The sequence below is a fragment of the Arvicola amphibius genome, chromosome 2, assembly GCF_903992535.2.
Source record: "Arvicola amphibius chromosome 2, mArvAmp1.2, whole genome shotgun sequence".
NCBI lineage: Eukaryota > Metazoa > Chordata > Mammalia > Rodentia > Cricetidae > Arvicola > Arvicola amphibius.
Window position 1 is genome coordinate 121,548,478 of NC_052048.2, and position 18,012 is coordinate 121,566,489.

The following is an 18,012-nucleotide window of genomic DNA, read 5'->3' on the forward strand; positions in this document are numbered from 1 at the left end:
TTGCTATGTAAACCAGAATGGCCTTGAACTCACAGAGATGTTCATACTATTAAGAGTAGAACATGTGCAAAGTTTTCATCCCAAAAACATTTCCTTTAAATTTCAGAAAGTTAAAGGATTGATAATAAAGTATCTGAAAATACCTCAGGGAGAATAGTAGGAAAGATTAGGATCAGAGAAAGATGAACTTATAACTGCACTGGTAACAGTTACAAAGCAAATGTGAGTGTGTGCTGACAGAGCTGAAGGTTCCCAAGGTGTGGATTTAAAGAATTATGGTGCCAAACACTGCTGTTCTGCAAACCTTTAATACCAGCACTTGGGAGGTAAAGGCAAGATTGGATCAGGTTTCCAAATCAACTTTAACTGTATGGGGAGTTCAAGGCCAGCCTGGGCTATGTGAGACCTGTCTCAAAAGCAAAGCAAAAGAGTCCAGGAGAGTGTTCTAGTTATTCTTAACTCCTACACGTTACAGGACTTTAGATGAGTGTGGAAGATTGCTGTTTCAAAGAAGCAGCTAATAGAACTGTCTAGGAACATTGAGGATTAGGGGTGTATCTTATTGGCTAGGATACATGAAGCCTCAAATTCCATCTCCAGGGTTGGCCCCACCCCCCACCCCCCAAAAAAGAAAGGGGAAAAACAGATTTGAAATGTAGAAAAGATCATGTACTGTGTAATTCTTATTTTTTTAACTCATTTGCAGTAGGTTCTTTGTGGTGGTTTTGTTTTATCGTTGTTTTTGAGACAGGATCACATGTAGCCCAGTTTGGCCTTAAATTTAACTTGCTGTATAGTCAAGAACATTTCTTAATCCTTCTGCCTCTACCTCCCATTTGTTGGGATTTCAAGAGTTCCCTGTTAGGCCTGGCTGATTTCTTCCCATTTCCATTTAATTTTAAAGACAGATTTTTTTATTCATAATTTCTCTTAAATACCTAGTTCTGTTGTTTCACAGGGATCTTGAGTAGCACTGCTTGCCTGATTATATCACATCAACAATTTCAGTTGGGTTTTCTATTTGATCCTTGCTTGTGCTTCCATGGTTTGGCAGAATCCAGACTTAATGTCTAGTGTATTAGAAAGGACTTACAAATGTCACCTTGCTTATTATTCTGATGTTGGTATATTCTAGGAATCTGATGACATTGCAACACAAATCAGATCTTTCTGTCATGTTTATGTAACTATGTCTCATTTCATCTTTAATCTATAAACTAGGAACAGAAAACCATATGAAATTCTAATGTGTAGGCTTTAGGGCTGGAGATAGTTTTGTGCAAGAATATGTAAGAATATGACAATAAGAAATGTCAGTCACTTATGTAATAAGCTTTATCGTTTCTTTTTCAAACATTTGTTTTTATTATATTAAACTGTATGTATGTGTGCACATCTGTGTGTAGGTATGTACACAGTGCAGGTACCCACAGAGGAGTTGGATCCCTGTCTTAGGGTTTTTACTGCTGTGATGAAACACCATGACCAAAAAGCAAGTTGGAGAGGAAAGGGTTTATTTGGTTTGCTGTCTGCTCTGTAGTCCATCATAGAAAGAAGCCAGGGCAGGAACTCAAACAGAGCAGAAACCTAGAGGCAGGAGCTAATGCACTGGTCATGGAGGGAGCTGCTTACTGGCTGCTCAGCCTGCTTTCTTATAGAATCCTGGGCCACCAGCCTAGGGATGGCTCTACCCACAATGGGCTGGGCCCTCCTCCATCAATCACTAATTAAGAAGATGCCTACAGGCCTGATTACAGCCCAATCTTATGGAGACATTTTTTCACTTGAGGTTCCCTTCTCTCTGGTGACTCTACTTTGTGTCAAGTTGACATAAAACAATGCAGCACAATCCCTCTGAATCTGGGGTTACAGGCAGTTGTGAGCTGTGTGATGGCAGAGCTAGGAATCAGACTCAGGTCTCCTGGAAGAGACCTAGCTCTTAACCACTGAAATTTTATAATTTCAAAGTGCTAGTTTAAAATTTGTATATCCTTAGAACAATCCTATATGGTATCTTTCTCTTTGCTTATTTCTCTTTGAAAATTGACCATCAGAAGAGAATAGATACAAATAAAGATTTAAGGCAAAAAAAACCCTCAAAAACAAACAAACAAAAACAGGTTTTTTTTGGGGGGGTGGAGGGTGGGCTGGAGAGATGGCTTTCCAGGCCATAAGATCACTTGGTGCATTGATCATCCAGAAGGAAACAGAAAAGATGAGTGTGCTTCATAAAACAAGGTCCAGGTTTATTCGGGAGCCCTGTTTCAGTTTCTGTATATGGGTATCCTATAAACTATTGAAAATGTATCATTTAACTTTGTGTGTGTATGTAGTCATGCCACATTTGCATGAAGGCAATAACTTTCAGGAGTTTCTTTCCCATTAGTTCTGGGGATCGAGCTCAAGTCATGAGGCTGCCAGTGCCCTGACCTGTGGAGCTGTCTCACCAGCTTGGAGACTACTGCATTGTTTGTTTGTCTACTTGTTTGTTTGTTTTTAAAGTTTGCATACAAAGTGGTGGATGAAAACATTTTTTTTAATTAGTGTGTGTGCGCGTGCGTGAATGTATGTGTGCATGGGTGGTTGGGATAGGGAGAGGAGAGGGTTTGCTAGTGCAGGCATGCATGTAGTGTGTATGGAAGCTGAAAGACAACTGTGGAGTCTGTTCTTCCATTGTGGGTTTCTGAGTTCAGGGACTGACCTCATGTCATCAGACTAGTGCAGCACGTGAGTTCTGCCAGGCTGTAAGCGTTTTCTATGGCATTTTCATGCATATGTTGTTTATACTTTGTTGTTATCACCCTCTCCCCCATTCCGTCCCTCCTGTCCCCTTTTTGCTGATTCCCCGTCCCCTCCCCCAATAATTATCTCTTTGACTTTCATGTCTTATGTTTCATGTTGTTTCTCTGGTTTGAGGTTTCCAAGTGCTAGGAGTCCCATGGCTGGTGAAGAGCTGCAGCCTCATGGTAGAACTCTTACCCAGGAGGCAGAAGGCCCTGGTACAGTCCAAAGCACAGTGCCTGAGTGACTAGAGGCGGAGAGAGCTAGGGGGAGCAAGGGGTGCTTTGTGTTTTGGATGTTCTTTTGTTATCTTTTCTCTTTTCACTTCCTGCCACCCCTCCTCGCCTCTTGCTCTGCCACTATTTTGGACCTTTGTATTACCTTTATCACATAAGGATAGCAGGCAGGTTCCAACTTGGCAGTTGAAGAGCTTTGCTACTTTTATTTTTTAACTACAAGAATTCTTTTACTTCTGATTAAACTACGTCTATATGTAATTAAAATACGCAGTTTTAAAGACTGGCACCTGAACAGTCTTGCACATAGATGAAGAGAGGATTAGATAACTGTGTAAAAACCTGCTCCTAGGATGCCCTAAATGCACTGTGTACCTTCCTCACACCTAGCTCTACAGTGTCGGTGCAATGTACTTACTGATAAAACTTCCATTACAGGTTTGTACTGGGGCAATGTTCAATTCCATCTAGTTTCACATGTCTAGTTGGATAGTGACTTTGTGAAAGGCTTTGTAATACTGACCTCTACTGGCTGTAACCGAGGTGTACCGCAAGTGGGTTTTAAACACTGGAAGAGGGAGCACTTTTTGCTCATAGTAAATGACCTTAAAATAGGGGGGTTAGCTGTTATGACAGGCCATTCTGTAACTTTCAATCATATCATATTTAACTGTGTACTTCTAGATGATAGATTTGAAGTAGTTTGCTAAAAAAATGGAACCGTGCTTTGCTGTTACTGACACAAACCACATAGCTTCCTGACTTGTAGACAGTTTTGATAGAAATATTCTCACATGGGGGTTGGAGAAAGAAACATCTCTGAGGTTTTAATTGAAAATGCTACTGGAATTTATGATTGGGATTAAAGTAAAAATACAAATACATAAGAATTTATTGAGCTTGCGATGATGGTGCATGCTATTAATCGCAGCAGTTGGAGGCAGAGGCAGGCGTTTTTCGGAGAGGTTGAGGTCAGCCTGGTCTATAGAGCGAGTTCCAGAACAGCCAGAACTACACAGAGAAACCCTGTCTTGCAACCCTCTGCTCTCCCCTGGGGGCCAAAAGTATTGGAGTTGTATTTGCTAAATTAGTTTAAGTCTCCTTCCTTGAAGCTGTAAGAGTGATGTTTAAAGTGACAGGTCACACTTGCCATCAGTGTCCGTGAAGGTGGAATTCAGGGTGTGATTTCCCGGGTAATTAAAGTGTGTCCAGTCTCTTAGTCACATAATTAAGAAACTAATACACTGACAACCAAAGGATTTCTAAAATTATGTTTACAATATAAATTATGTGAAAAGCTCAGCTTTGTGAATTTTTATTTAAAAGAAGAATTTAAGTGACGAACTCTGTTTCATCTGTTTGTTGTTTAGTTGTTGTTTTCCTATTTTCTAAGGAACGAGTTCAAAAAAGTTTCCCTCATCCAATTGATAAATGGGCAATAGCTGATGCCCAGTCAGCTATTGAAAAGAGGAAGAGAAGAAACCCTTTATCTCTGCCAGCAGAAAGAATTCATCATTTGTTAAGGGTAAGCTGAAATCCTGCCGTCTTGCCTTTGAAAGGCAAACTAATTGAATAAGAAAATCGTTGTAAGTTTTCTAGGAATTCATGTTGTGGAATGGGTACTGTGATAATGCATATAGATTGGGCAGCATGGTTTAATGTAATTTCAGACCAATAGTAATAAATAAAGTTATATTGTGGATTTTGTTTACCTTAGAGGTTGCTAGAAAATAGAATTTGTAAAATTTCTTGTCTTTGCTGCTCAGACCTAAGTGTCCCATAAAGCTTTTCAGATCTGTTAGCATTCTGTGCAGAAGCTGCCGTGAAACTGCAGCAGGCATCTGTTGTCACGGACAGAAATCCCAAATATTACTTACATGAGCTGGTCCTACTTAGATTCAGGTTAATCACTTTAATCGTCCCAGAACTGACAGAAAAGTGCCGAGAATCCTAATAATGCTAGTTTTGTTTCTTACTGTGACAGATTCACAAACACACACACACACACCTTAGTACGATATTTAAAACCTTAGTAAAAGTTATTCTGTTTTCCCCTTTGAGACAGGGTCTCACTTTATTACTCAGGTGGCCTTGACCTAGGATTTGTAATTCTCCTGCTTCTGCCTCCTTTACTGGGATTAAAGACATGCAGTGTTACACCAGCAGACTTTCATCTTCTCCTCTTGTTTAGAATTCATCTTTCTTTAGGAAATTAGTTCTGCAAAAGAACATACTCTCTTTTAAGTTCAATAATAGGACTATTTAATGTCTCAGTAGCATATAGCTTTTTTTTTTTTTTCCCATAGAAAGCTAACAATGTGCCATAGGGCTCCATGGGGAGCCCAGGTTTCCTGGAAACTATTGAGGTAGCAGACTCATAGCTATTCCTGGATGCCAGTATTATAGACACTCGTGTGTGGTAGGAAAGATTCTGTGCAGCTTCTTGTGTGCATTCCTACTTGGTAATAGAGACCATTTGCTTCCTGACTCCAAACCTAGACTTTCCTGCTTAGGATAACATTACCTACCTAGTAACGTGCACTGCTGAAGTAGTGTACATGACGAGAGACAATTCTGCTTCCTTTTCTTAACTTTTTAAAAGTGTGTATCTGTGTATTCTCTCTCTCTCTCTCTCTCTCTCTCTCTCTCTCTCTCTCTCTATATATATATATATATATATATATATATATATATATATATATATAGGTATGTATCTTTATTTCTCATGATTGAACCAGTGAAACCTAAATTATTAAATGTTGGTAATGACAAGCTTCAGTAAAAGTTAAGCCAAGTCATGTATTTTTTTTTTTTTCAAGACAGGGTTTCTCTGTAGCTTTGGAGCCTGTCCTGGAACTAGCTCTGTAGACCAGGCTGGCCTCGAACTCACAGAGATCCGCCTGCCTCTGCCTCCCGAGTGCTGGGATTAAAGGCGTGAGCCACCACTGCTCAGCCAAGTCGTGTACTTTTATTCTTTAGTCAGTATATTAAGTTTACTGTATATGGTGTTTAAACATACTTTCTTTTTAATTTTTCAGGAGGTCTTGGGTTATAAAATTGACCACCAGGTTTCTGTTTACATAGTAGCAGTATTAGAATATATTTCTGCAGATATTTTAAAGTTGGTGGGGAATTATGTAAGAAATATACGACATTATGAAATCACAAAACAAGACATTAAAGTGGCAATGTGTGCTGATAAGGTAAGAGCTCTGTGTGTTTTATTCATAAATTTTACTTATGATTTATCAGATGCTAATGTCCTCTTCAGAAAGAATTGGACACTGATTATGTGTTGGGAGGATTTTCAGTAATCTAATAGCATGCATCCGGTGGTTACTATGTAGGAATAAGGTAGAGATGTATGACACCTGAATGCCTTTGCAGGGAAGAAAGCCTTTCTGATGGCATTCCTCATGCTCGGACCATCTCGTTACCCAGTCTATTTATGTCTTAGTGTTTGTTCTTATAGAGTAATCTAGAATGAAAATAGTGACCTGGTCTGAAGAATTACAAGTGTTTTCATATTTTTAAATGCATAAGTACTCGGTTTTTATGATTAAAATTTTGAAACTGAAATACAAAATGTTTGCAACTTTGTTTTAAATATGTATGTGTGTATACTTTCATGAGTTTATGTATACAGTGTACATGCAGGGATTCAGAGAAGCCAAAACAGGGCGTCAGATCCCCTGAACTTGAATTATAGTCAGTTCTGGAATGCCTGACATGGCTGCTGGAAACTGAAAATGCAGTCTCAACCACTGAGCCAGTCCTTCTGCTTCTTAATGAATCGTATAAATAAAGTATTTTTATGTATATTATGTGCTCACACAGAAATGAGATATAGAGAAACATATTAAAAGGGGCTGGGATGTAGTCTGATTTAGAGTGCTTACCTAGAGTGTATATTGCCCTGCGTTCAATTCCAGTACTGTATAAGGAGCACATAGTGTGCAAGCTTGTCATCTCAGCACTCAGATGTGGAGGCAGAAGGATCAGAACTGATGCTACCTTGGCTGTGTAGTGAGCTTATGACTAGCTTCAGTTATATGAGACTACGTCTCTAAGGCTTAAAAATATTAAACGAAACAAAACAGCAAGGTTTCCGGGGTATTTTGGAAGGTGACTTCTATGGTAGCCTAAGGTAAAATATATTGTAGTGACTTAAGTACTTAAGTAGTCCACAGGAATGGGAAGGATGAGTTTCAACAAGAGTAATAATTGTAAACTTTTTGAATAATTTTTTTAAATGTATATGGGTATTTTACCTGCATGTATGTCTGTCACCATGCTCATGCCTAGTCTCCAAGGTGGCCAGAAGAGGGCATCAGATCTCCGGAACTGGAATTAAGGAAGACTGTGAGCCCCCATGTATGAGCTGGGAATAGAGTCCAGGTCCTCTGTAAGAGCATCAATTGCTCTTAACCACTGAGCCATCTCTTCTCTCCAGCCCATTTCAAAGAATCCTTAGGGAGAGTTTGTCATCCAATTTACACGCACGCACGCACGCACGCACGCACGCACGCACGCACGCACGCACGCACGCATGCACGCGTGCAATATGTGTATACTCTCATGAATGGAAAACTATTCTAGGGCATTTACCTTCAATTAGACTAGATAATTATTTTACACTTTTGTTTTATATCTCTCACTACATAGGTATTGATGGATATGTTTCATCAAGATGTAGAAGACATAAATATTTTATCTTTAACTGATGAAGAGCCTTCCACCTCAGGAGAACAAACTTATTATGATTTGGTAAAAGCATTCATGGCAGAAATTCGACAATATATAAGAGAATTAAATCTAATTATAAAAGTTTTTCGAGAACCCTTTGTCTCTAATTCTAAATTGTTTTCATCTTATGTAAGTATATTTTATGCTATTTTTGCATGTGTTGTTAAATTTCATTTCAAATTTGAAATTACATAATTTGTAACTTCTAATTTAACATTTTTTTAAAGTTGTGGAACTTAAATTCATGGTCACAAATAAAGTACTATAGCAGTTTCAAGAGATTAAATATCAGAAATTGAAAGACAAAATCTAAAATAGACTAATTATATAAGTGAAAATGAATTCACATAATAATACATTTATTTCAAGGAATAAAACTTTGTTAGGTGGAAGATATTTTTGATTCAATTGACTCATTTGAGTTATTTAACTGATCTTATCAAGAGCAGCTGTATTGTTGGACACCATATTTAGATGGCAAGAAATAGCTCTTGTCTCTAAACAGGCAAGGCAAAGCTGTAGACAAAAAATGCACTCAAGTGTGCTGAGCATCACAGCAGACCTGTAACAGTGGTGCCAGTCTCAGGAGAGTGTCCATACTAATCTCACACACCAAGAATGGCCACAGAGCCTGTGACTGGTGGGGAGGGCGCTCCCCAGGAGCGGGCTCTGGAGCTCAAGAATGGCCACAGAGCCTGTGACTGGTGGGGAGGGCGCTCCCCAGGAGCGGGCTCTGGAGCTCAAGGATGGCCACAGAGCCTGTGACTGGTGGGGAGGGCGCTCCCCAGGAGCGGGCTCTGGAGCTGAAGGTGCAGCCGTGAGCGACTGTGAAGCAAAGGAGCAGGCGCAGATGCAGAGCCGTGGCCAAGCACTTGTCTGATACGTGCATGAGACTCTGGGTACAGTTCCCACCACTACAAAATTAAATAAAGATTAGATTCTATAAGTTTATAAATATGCTAACGCTATTTATTGAATTAGTTTAAATGTATGAAGTACATGACATTTAAGTTGTTTCATTAAATTTACTTTAAAAAAAGAGTAAAGGAGAGACAATATCTTAGACAAAAATCAAGAAACAAAACTTGCTGAATGGTGTTCAGTATTATTAATTATCAGGGAAATACAAATCAAGCATAGTGAGATATTTCCACATATGTATTAGAAGGACTTTGGAGAAGAATGTGGAGTGACTACTTACGGTTTGTAAATTTTCCATGTTACCCTATGGAAGGTGAAGACATAGGACGATTATGATTTACCCTTAGAGTAGACAGCTACTCTCCAGGCATAAGGAATGAAGTACTTATGTATACACCCCAATAACTGAATCTCAAGAACATGAGCAGAGAAGCTGGACATACAAGATGGGTTTCCACTTACCAAATGTTCTGGAAAAGATAATTGTCTAGTAATGGAAAGGAGAACACTCATTTTCTGGCAGTGAGGATTGTGGGAGTTGATGCAGATAAAACATAGAACCTTTAAAAAAAAATGCGTTCATTTTATTTTATATGTGATTGTTTTCCTGTGGCAGCCAGTAGAGGACATTGGATCTCCTGGGGCTGGAATTATAAGCCCTGTGGTTTCTGGGAATCAAACCCTGGTCCTCCAAAAGAGCAGCCAGTGCTCTTAACTGCTGAGCCATCTTTCTAGCCCAATAAAAAACTTTTTTTAAAAAAAATGTTTTATTTATTTATTTATTATGTATACAACTAGCCAGAAGAGGGCACCAGATCTCATTACAGATGGTTGTGAGCCACCATGTGGTTGCTGGGAATTGAACTCAGGACCTTTGGAAGAGCAGGCAATGCTCTTAACCACTGAGCCATCTCTCCAGCACTCCTATAAAAAACTTTTTAAGACAAAGTATGGATAGTGACTAGAAGGAGGTTACAATCTCACCAAAAATACATTTAAAGAAGGGATCTCTTACTGTATACAAACCATTTCTCAAAATTAATTTGACCTAAATAAAAATCACTGATAAAATAGTAATTAGTAGGTTTTAACAGACCAGTATAAAATTATATGGTCTCAGAGACTGTATTACAATTAATGTGTATGAAATGATGAATTTATTAAGGGTAGTACATTTCATCTGTTTGCATGGAATATTTAGAGAGTAGAACTGTGGCTGTAGGGACTGTAAGTAAAACAGTGGAAATACATTCCGTCAGTACATCTTATACTGTACTTACATGGCCCACACATAGGAAGATAATACTTAAAATATACTTTTTGTGAGATCTTGTACATTTATTTCTCCATATTTAACCCTGTCATTGTCAAGACAGAAGATACTTTCCCACCTTAGACAGTTTCCTTAAGTTCCATGCACAGTACCCTCAGCATCCTCTCTCAGAAAACCAATTATTTTATGATATGTTAATTAAGTCTCAATTGAAAAGCTACACAGACACTACACAGAAGACAAAAAAATATCAGTTTGTTGAATAGACTATTAAAATTTTCCTTCATTTTCCCACTACACGTCTGGATAAAATTATGTATCTGGATAAAGCTATAGTTTTCTTCATGTCCTTCAACCAGAATTTGGATCACAACAAATGTAATGCAGAGACCCTGCTGCTCTCTGCTGAACTGCTGGGGACCTGTGGATATCAAGATGTTCTAAAGCAAAACGATTGACAGAGATGTGTATTTCTTAATTGTATAGCACAAAAAGGAATTTTGAAGTGTTTTTGTTGTGAGTCATTAAAATTCCTCAGTATATTAAACTTTGGTTATAATAGGATTTTATTTACTAAAAAGATATCTTATTATACAACATGACTGAATTAATATTTCTTTCCCTTTTCTCCACAGGATGTAGAAAACATATTTAGTCGTATAGTAGATATACATGAACTTAGTGTAAAGTTACTGGGCCATATAGAAGACACTGTAGAAATGACAGATGAAGGCAGTCCCCACCCATTAGTAGGAAGCTGTTTTGAAGACTTAGCAGAGGTAAGTATGTCTGTTTATAAGTTTACATTTACATTAAAAATAGGTTTATAATTCCCATTTCCAGTTCAAGTCACAGGTGATTAACTTATAAATGCATTATTGCTCCTTTCCCATAGAGTCATTGTCAACATTTATTGTGATCAAACACAGAAAAAGTTCTTTCCCAGATTCACAGAGGAGTAACACTGCAGCCAGTCCTAGTGCCTCACTGTAAATCACTCAGGGACTGCCTAATACAAAGTGACAGAAAAGGAACAGAATAAGACAGAGTTGTCTGCTGGGCAGTGGTGCACTTGGGAGGCAGAGGCAGGTGGATCTCTGTGGTTCACGGCCAGCATGGTCTTCAGAGTGAGTTCTAGGACAGCCAGGGCTACACAGAGAAACCCTGTCTCAAAAAACAATAATGAAAAGAGTTGTCCTTATTTGTAGTCATTATTTAGCAGATACAAGAAAACAACACTTAAAAAAAATTAGGTAAGTTCACTGTAGTGGCTTAGAGGAAAGATGAGCATTTCGGTGCTGTGACAGCCGTCAGAATATAGAGCCTTAAAGGCAAAAACTGCCATGTGTTAGAAGATACTCAGTAAGAAAGTAGGGCAGGCAGGATGGCTCCACCCGTAAAGCACTGTGCGGACTCGACAGCCTGAGCTTGGTCCCTGGGCGAGTTCCAGCCTAAGAGTTCAATCACTAGAACTATGGTAGAATGAGAACTGACTCCCAAAAGTCCTTTGATCTGCACACACATACAGGTACACGGTGATGATGACCCACTTGTACACACACACACACACACACACATGTACACAATGATGATGATGACACACCTGTGCACACATACACGTACACGATAATGATGATAAAAGGCCTAACTAAAAGTACATAAGACCTTTGTTAAGAGTAAATGAGAATATACTATGCTATGTTTATGGATAGAAAAACTCAGTATTTCATTAAAGTTAGCAGTCAGTGTACAGCAAGTTGTCTTTGGTGTCTAAGAATGAGTGTGAAGCTTGGGTTGTGTTGCAAGTTCTAGGGTAGTTTGTGCTAGCTACACAATGAGAATCCTGTTTTGAACTTCTCACTCACCACCTACTACCTATGCCCATAGCAGAAAAAAAAATTAATTTAGAGGAACAGCAGACCGAGGAAACTCTCTATCACATATGTAAATTTATTGAATAGTAGTATCAGTATATAGTGTTGCCACTAATATAGACAGACAGTGGAACAGAATGGAATTACAGAGTCTTGGCATGTGACATGGATAGCATTAATCAGTAGAGAGAGAAAAATTAATAATTAAAACATTAGGAGTTGAACGAAGATGTAAGGAAGCAGGATAGCTAGGAGCATTCCCTGCCACATCACACCTCATAGTGATCAGAGCTCCAGCTGGAAGGGTTTTCAGACCTGGTGTTCTATTGAAGCTTAAGAAGTGGTTAAAAACAACACTAACGGTAATCCATACCTTTAGTCGTTTGTCTTATCCTTTACTGCCTACTACATCCTTCCACTTGTCTCTTTTAGCATTAGCTTTTATAGAAATGAACACTTGTCAGAATCTGGAATTCTACGTGTGTGTTTCATTCACATGCATTAGAGGTTAGAGGACACTTTGTGTGAGTCAGTTGCATCCTTCCATTTTGTGGGTCCCAGGGATTGAACTAAAGTCATCAGGCTTGTCGATAGGCATCTTTACTCACTGAGCTATATCTGTCACTCCTAACTGTTACATTAAGTGCAATAGAGCACTGGATTGAGATGGGAAAGGGCCTATTTCTCTTGCTAAAATCAATAAACCTACTCTCTATTTCCTCAGGAATCATCAGTACTTTTATAGCTACGAGACTTACTTATTGATGATTGGTAATATTAATAATGATGTTTTGATTTTACAGTTTGGATTGTTAGTTTTGTGAAAACTACAATAGACTTTTAGATGATAGAAGCTGTTACTTCTAATTTACAAATTAGGAAAGTAAAATCCAATACCAAAAAAAAATTTTTTAGGTTTATTTATTTTATGTATTTTGCCTGCATGTATGATTGTGTGCCACATATGTTCCTGGTGTCCCCAGAAGCCAGAAGAAGGCATCAGATATCCTGAAACTAGAATTATGGGTCATTGTAAGGTGCCTGAGTCCTCCGCAGGAGCAACAAGTGTTCTTAACTGCCAAGCCATTTCTCTAGGCCACCACCTTTAAATCGAGAAAATAAATGTCTAACATCAGGGCCTTAAATACTCGTGCCTTACTTAGTCATACCCATCTGTTAAGCTGTGCTGTTTTCTCGAACCAAGTCTGCCCACTCTTAGGACAGAGAAGTATCTTAGTGTACATTGAACTTATTACTTAGAAGAAAAAAAGTATGTGTTCTTTTACTTGAGAATATTAGATTTATTCTGTTAAATTATAATGACCACTCAATTTTCTTTTGAAATCTTTAAAAGAAATATTATGTTTGTATAGATTGGTTCATAATTTAATTTTTTATATTTTGGGTAGTGGGTCATTTATATTTTACCTTGGAGACCGATTATTTACACTTATTTTATTGTCTTTATTTTTAAGGAACTAGCATTTGACCCATATGAATCATATGCTCGGGATATTTTACGACCTGGATTCCATGACCGTTTCCTTAGTCAGTTATCAAAGCCTGGGGCAGCACTTTATTTGCAGGTAGAGTGACTTTTAAATCAAATTTCACAATGTCAGAAAATTAAGCTCTTAAAAAAAGTTAAATTTCTTCCTTTTTTAGTCAATAGGCGAGGGCTTCAAAGAAGCTGTCCAGTATGTCTTGCCCCGGCTGCTGCTTGCCCCCGTGTACCACGGTCTGCACTACTTTGAGCTTCTGAAGGTAAGGGAGCTCTCACTGGTGCTTACAAAGCAGTCAGCTGTCAGTTTTTGCCACTTTATTAGAAAATTATTATGAGCGTCCATATCCATAGTGTATATTCATTTTCTTTGTCCAGCTGAGAAGCAGTTTTAAGCAAATCTGCAGAAGTAAGTAAACAACATGTTTTTTCTGACTTTACTACTGAACTATAAAGCAATTTTATCTTTAATCAAATTTTATCTTTAATCATGTGGCCTTTTTGCTTAGATGGGTAAGATTCTTTGAAAACAACCGTGTATGCATCCAAGACTCCATTTGAGGACCTCAACAGTTGCAGGGACTCTTTATCAAGGACCCAATATGAAAATAAGACTGAAATAATACTTAGTTCAATAGATTTTCATAGTTTAGCTTTGCAATTCTATTTGTTAAACTCGCTGTTGTTACTATTTTAGAAATAGTGAATTTGTATATTAGTAAAAACTCTCCAAATGATCATAGTTAAAATATTAGGAAGTAATGAAATTCTAAAGGATTGAGTAGCTACATAAAGCTTTAAAGTTTATTAATTTATAAATAGAAATAAGAAGCTTTGATGAGGATTTGAAAGGTTATAAAATTGAGCAGTTTGATATGAAAAATTAAGGGCTAGCAAGATGAAACTGGCTGACACTTGTCACATGGCCTGGCAAGTAGAGTTCAATCCCAGAGCTCACAGAAAGGAGGAAAGAGAACAGTGCCACAAAGTTGTCCCTGACCTCCATGTACACAGATACCCATACATGTACACACACACACATGCATGCACGCACATGGAAACTTAAAGGGTAGAAAGGTGGCTTAGCACGTGACACTCTTCTAGGGGTCCTGGGTGTAGTTTCTAGCACCCACGCTAGACAGTTAACAAACCACCTGTGACTACAGCTTCAGGGAGATCCAGTGCCTTCTTCCAGCCTCTGTGGGTACATACATACACATAGCACTCACAGGCACACAAACATACACAGAATTCAAGATAGCTTTTAAAGAAAAGAATTAGTTGGGTGTAGTTGTTCTTACCTGTACAACCCAGCACTTGAAGCTGTTGTGAGCCACTATGGGCAACAGAGTTCAACTTTATCTCAAAAAAAAAAAAAAAATCATAAAGGCCAGTGAGATTGTGCTTGCCACCAAGCTTAATTACTTGAGTTTGACTCCTGGGACCCACATGTTGGAAGGAGAGAACTGACTTCTGCAAGTTGTCCTCTTACCTACCTCCATACCTGCACACACAAGTGCACACACACACTCTATAGAAATAATTTATTTTTTAAATAAGAATGCTATTTAAATTTATCTGGGTATAGTGTATCAAACCTACAGTATGAGCATTTGAGAGACTAAGGCAAGTGGATTACTATGAATTTGAGGCCAGGCAAGGCTACGTAGCAAGTCTAGGCCAGTATGAGCCCCTGTCTTGAGAAGTGGGGGGATGATTTTCATTATACCTCTAATTAAGATTTCCAAAAATTATAGCTATGGTAATCACATTTTAAGAACACCCTTTAGGAGTTAGTATTTTTCTACTCATTTGAGAATGTATATCCCTAAATCATATCACGACTTAAGTTTACATTGCTAAGTAAACAGTATACGGGTAGTGCACGGAAAGGAAACTGACCGACAGGCTGGTCATTTGTTCCACTCTGGATTCTTTTCAGCATTGATGTACTGCTTGTATTCTTATTTATTTTGCATGTGTATACATAAGTAAATGCACTTGTGTGCACACACTGTCCATGAGGCCAGAGGACAACTTAGTATTCCAATTTTTTTCTCTTTGGAGAATTGTTGCTACTCTGAAATGTCCATCTATACTTGGTAATTCTGGATGCAGAATTGACTGCATGAGATCAGGGCAGATGGAGGCACCAAATGCTAAGATGTGAGGGGCATTTGGAACCTAGCCATAATGTATTTGTATGCTGAGTGGGTTTGGGGATTTTGTAGATGTTGAAGTCTTTCTGCCCACAAACTGTGTGGCTAGAGAAAAATCACTTGATTTTTTTGAGCCCTGGTTTCCTTTTTATAGAATGCTTATTTCACTAGGTAGCACCATCAACTTAAAACATTGCAAAGGTTACTTCACTAGAGATGTTTCTTACTGTCCGTGACACTTTCTTTCCTTCACCTCATCTCCCACTGTCTTCTTGCCTTGCCTATCCAGATCTCTGACGTTTTCGGCATTCGCCGTCTTTGTTGGGCAGCTTGGGTCCCATCCATCACATCAATTTTGATTCTTTTCTCTCCCTTACTGGCAGCGCCTCATGATTTAATATCAGAATTGAATCTGTGTTCAGCAACAAGTGTCCGTTTGTAGTGACATCACCTTCATATCTCTTGAATAGATACAACAGCACCTTCTTTGTATGGTCTTTGTACTTCCTTAAACTCTCAAATTGAAAGGTACAAATTGGTTCCCTGGCACCTGCAACAGAAAGTCTGAATTCCTGAGCTTCACCGCTTGCTAGCTCTTAATTTCATCGCAGGTATTAGTCTTGCCCATGAGCTTCAGCAGCCCTGGATATGCCAGTTCAGTGCAGGGCGGCATTTGTTTCCCTGTTTCTTTCATAGGCCTGGTGGAATTCCTCCTTCTCTAACTTCCCTGTGAACACCCCCTTTCCCTAGGCTTTCCACTAAGCTTCTCATTGTCCTCAGACCTCTTTATGGGACTTGTCACGTTTCTGTTGTCTGCCTTGTCTTTACGCAGTGTGGTCCTTTAGGAAACAGAATAAAGCCTATATTATATGCCTTTGAATTCTCATGCCTAGCATGGTACCTGACATTTAAATCTTTTATTAAATGCTTGTTAAATAATGAGTAGCAAAAATACATATTTTTCTTAGAATTCCTGTCAATGTTGTGTTGTATTTTAAAAGAACTTGAATTGTAAATTTCATATATACATGATTATTTGGGGAACATAGAATGCCTTAAACTTTACAGATTCATAGGGTAATATTTTGTAGGTATTAGCATAATACTGTCAGACTCAGTAATATGGTAGTTCCTAGAGGTTGGGGTATAAGGGCGATATTTGTCAATGGATATAAAATTTCAGTTAGGAGTGAGGAAAGAATTAGGGTTAATCAAAATATGATTAAAATGAATTTAATGAGCTTATTCAGGAAATATTAAATCACACTTGAGTGAGGTTAAGTAAGCTAAGGGGCTCTGCCTGACTTCTAGTTAGCTTATTAACACGCGTTTCCTAGATAATGGGGGCATAAAGGAGACAGATGTCTGACCTCATTAGAATTTAAGTTTGCTGAAGCTGTGCTTTGTGTGATTTGCTCTTTAAAGCCCTTCTTTTATCAGAAGAAGGATTATCACATTCCTTGAATAAAATGACCTGGCTGCCAGCTACTTGACTGCGATTCTTCTACAAACTCAGAAAGTGTGGTTTGGGGTTGGGAAGCTAAAGATCACCTGTAGATGAGTGCATAGTAAGATTACAGCATTACAGCCTAAGCTGAGGGGAAATGTATGCGATCATACCCCTTCAGATGCTAGGGCCCTTCCACACTAACAGTCCTGTCTCTCTGAGGACTGGGTGAATTCCTCACTGGATTCAGTCTTTTTCTCATGACAGGAGGAATAAATTCAAGAGATCTATCCTAAACAAAGATGTGAGGCTAGTCTCGGCTACAAAGTAATTTTCGAAATGAAAATTACACACATACATACATATGTATTTACACATGTACATACATACATGCATGCATACATATATATATGAGAGTGTGTATTATGGTGAGTATAGCAAATAATAATATTGTATGGTTTTAAAAATGGCTGAGAGCAGATTCTAAGAATTTACACCTGAGCCGGGCAGTGGTGGTGCACGCCCTTAATCCCAGCACTTAGGAGGTAGAGGCAGGCGAATCTCTGTGAGTTCAAGGCCTGCCTGCTCTACTGAGCTAGAGCCAGGATAGGTTCCAAAGCTACAGAGAAACCCTGTCTTAAAAAAACAAAAAAATTTACACCTGAGAAAAATGATATTTGGCATTATATATTGTTAAACATCTTATTTTATCAAGCACCATGTTGTATACCATAAATATATACAATTTTTGCCGGCCAGTGGTGGCACACACCTTTAATCCCAGCACTTGGGAGGCAGAGGCAGGCGGATCTCTGTGAGTTCAAGGCCAGCTTGGTCTACAAGAGCTAGTTAGTTCTAAGACAGGCTTCAAAGCTACAGGGAAACCCTGTCTCTAAAACCAGTTTGTATGTATATGTGTGTGTGTGTGTGATATATGTGTAATATATATTACACACAGATATATACACATACATACATACATATAATTTTAATGGTCAATTAAAAAATAAATTTTTTAAATTAAGTTTTTATTATGCTTTTATTTTTGATCATGTGTATGTGCCTGTGAGTATA

General features: G+C 38.4%; 1 protein-coding gene across 1 annotated transcript in view; it reads left to right on the top strand.

Annotated features, from left to right (window-relative positions):
• Positions 1–18,012, top strand: part of Sos1 (SOS Ras/Rac guanine nucleotide exchange factor 1) — an 86,767-nt gene that overhangs the window by 26,494 nt on the left and 42,261 nt on the right. Inside the window, 6 exon segments of the mRNA XM_038317969.1 lie at positions 4,411–4,542; positions 6,056–6,220; positions 7,683–7,892; positions 10,593–10,736; positions 13,307–13,417; positions 13,497–13,595. Coding sequence (XP_038173897.1) covers positions 4,411–4,542; positions 6,056–6,220; positions 7,683–7,892; positions 10,593–10,736; positions 13,307–13,417; positions 13,497–13,595 — 861 coding nt within the window.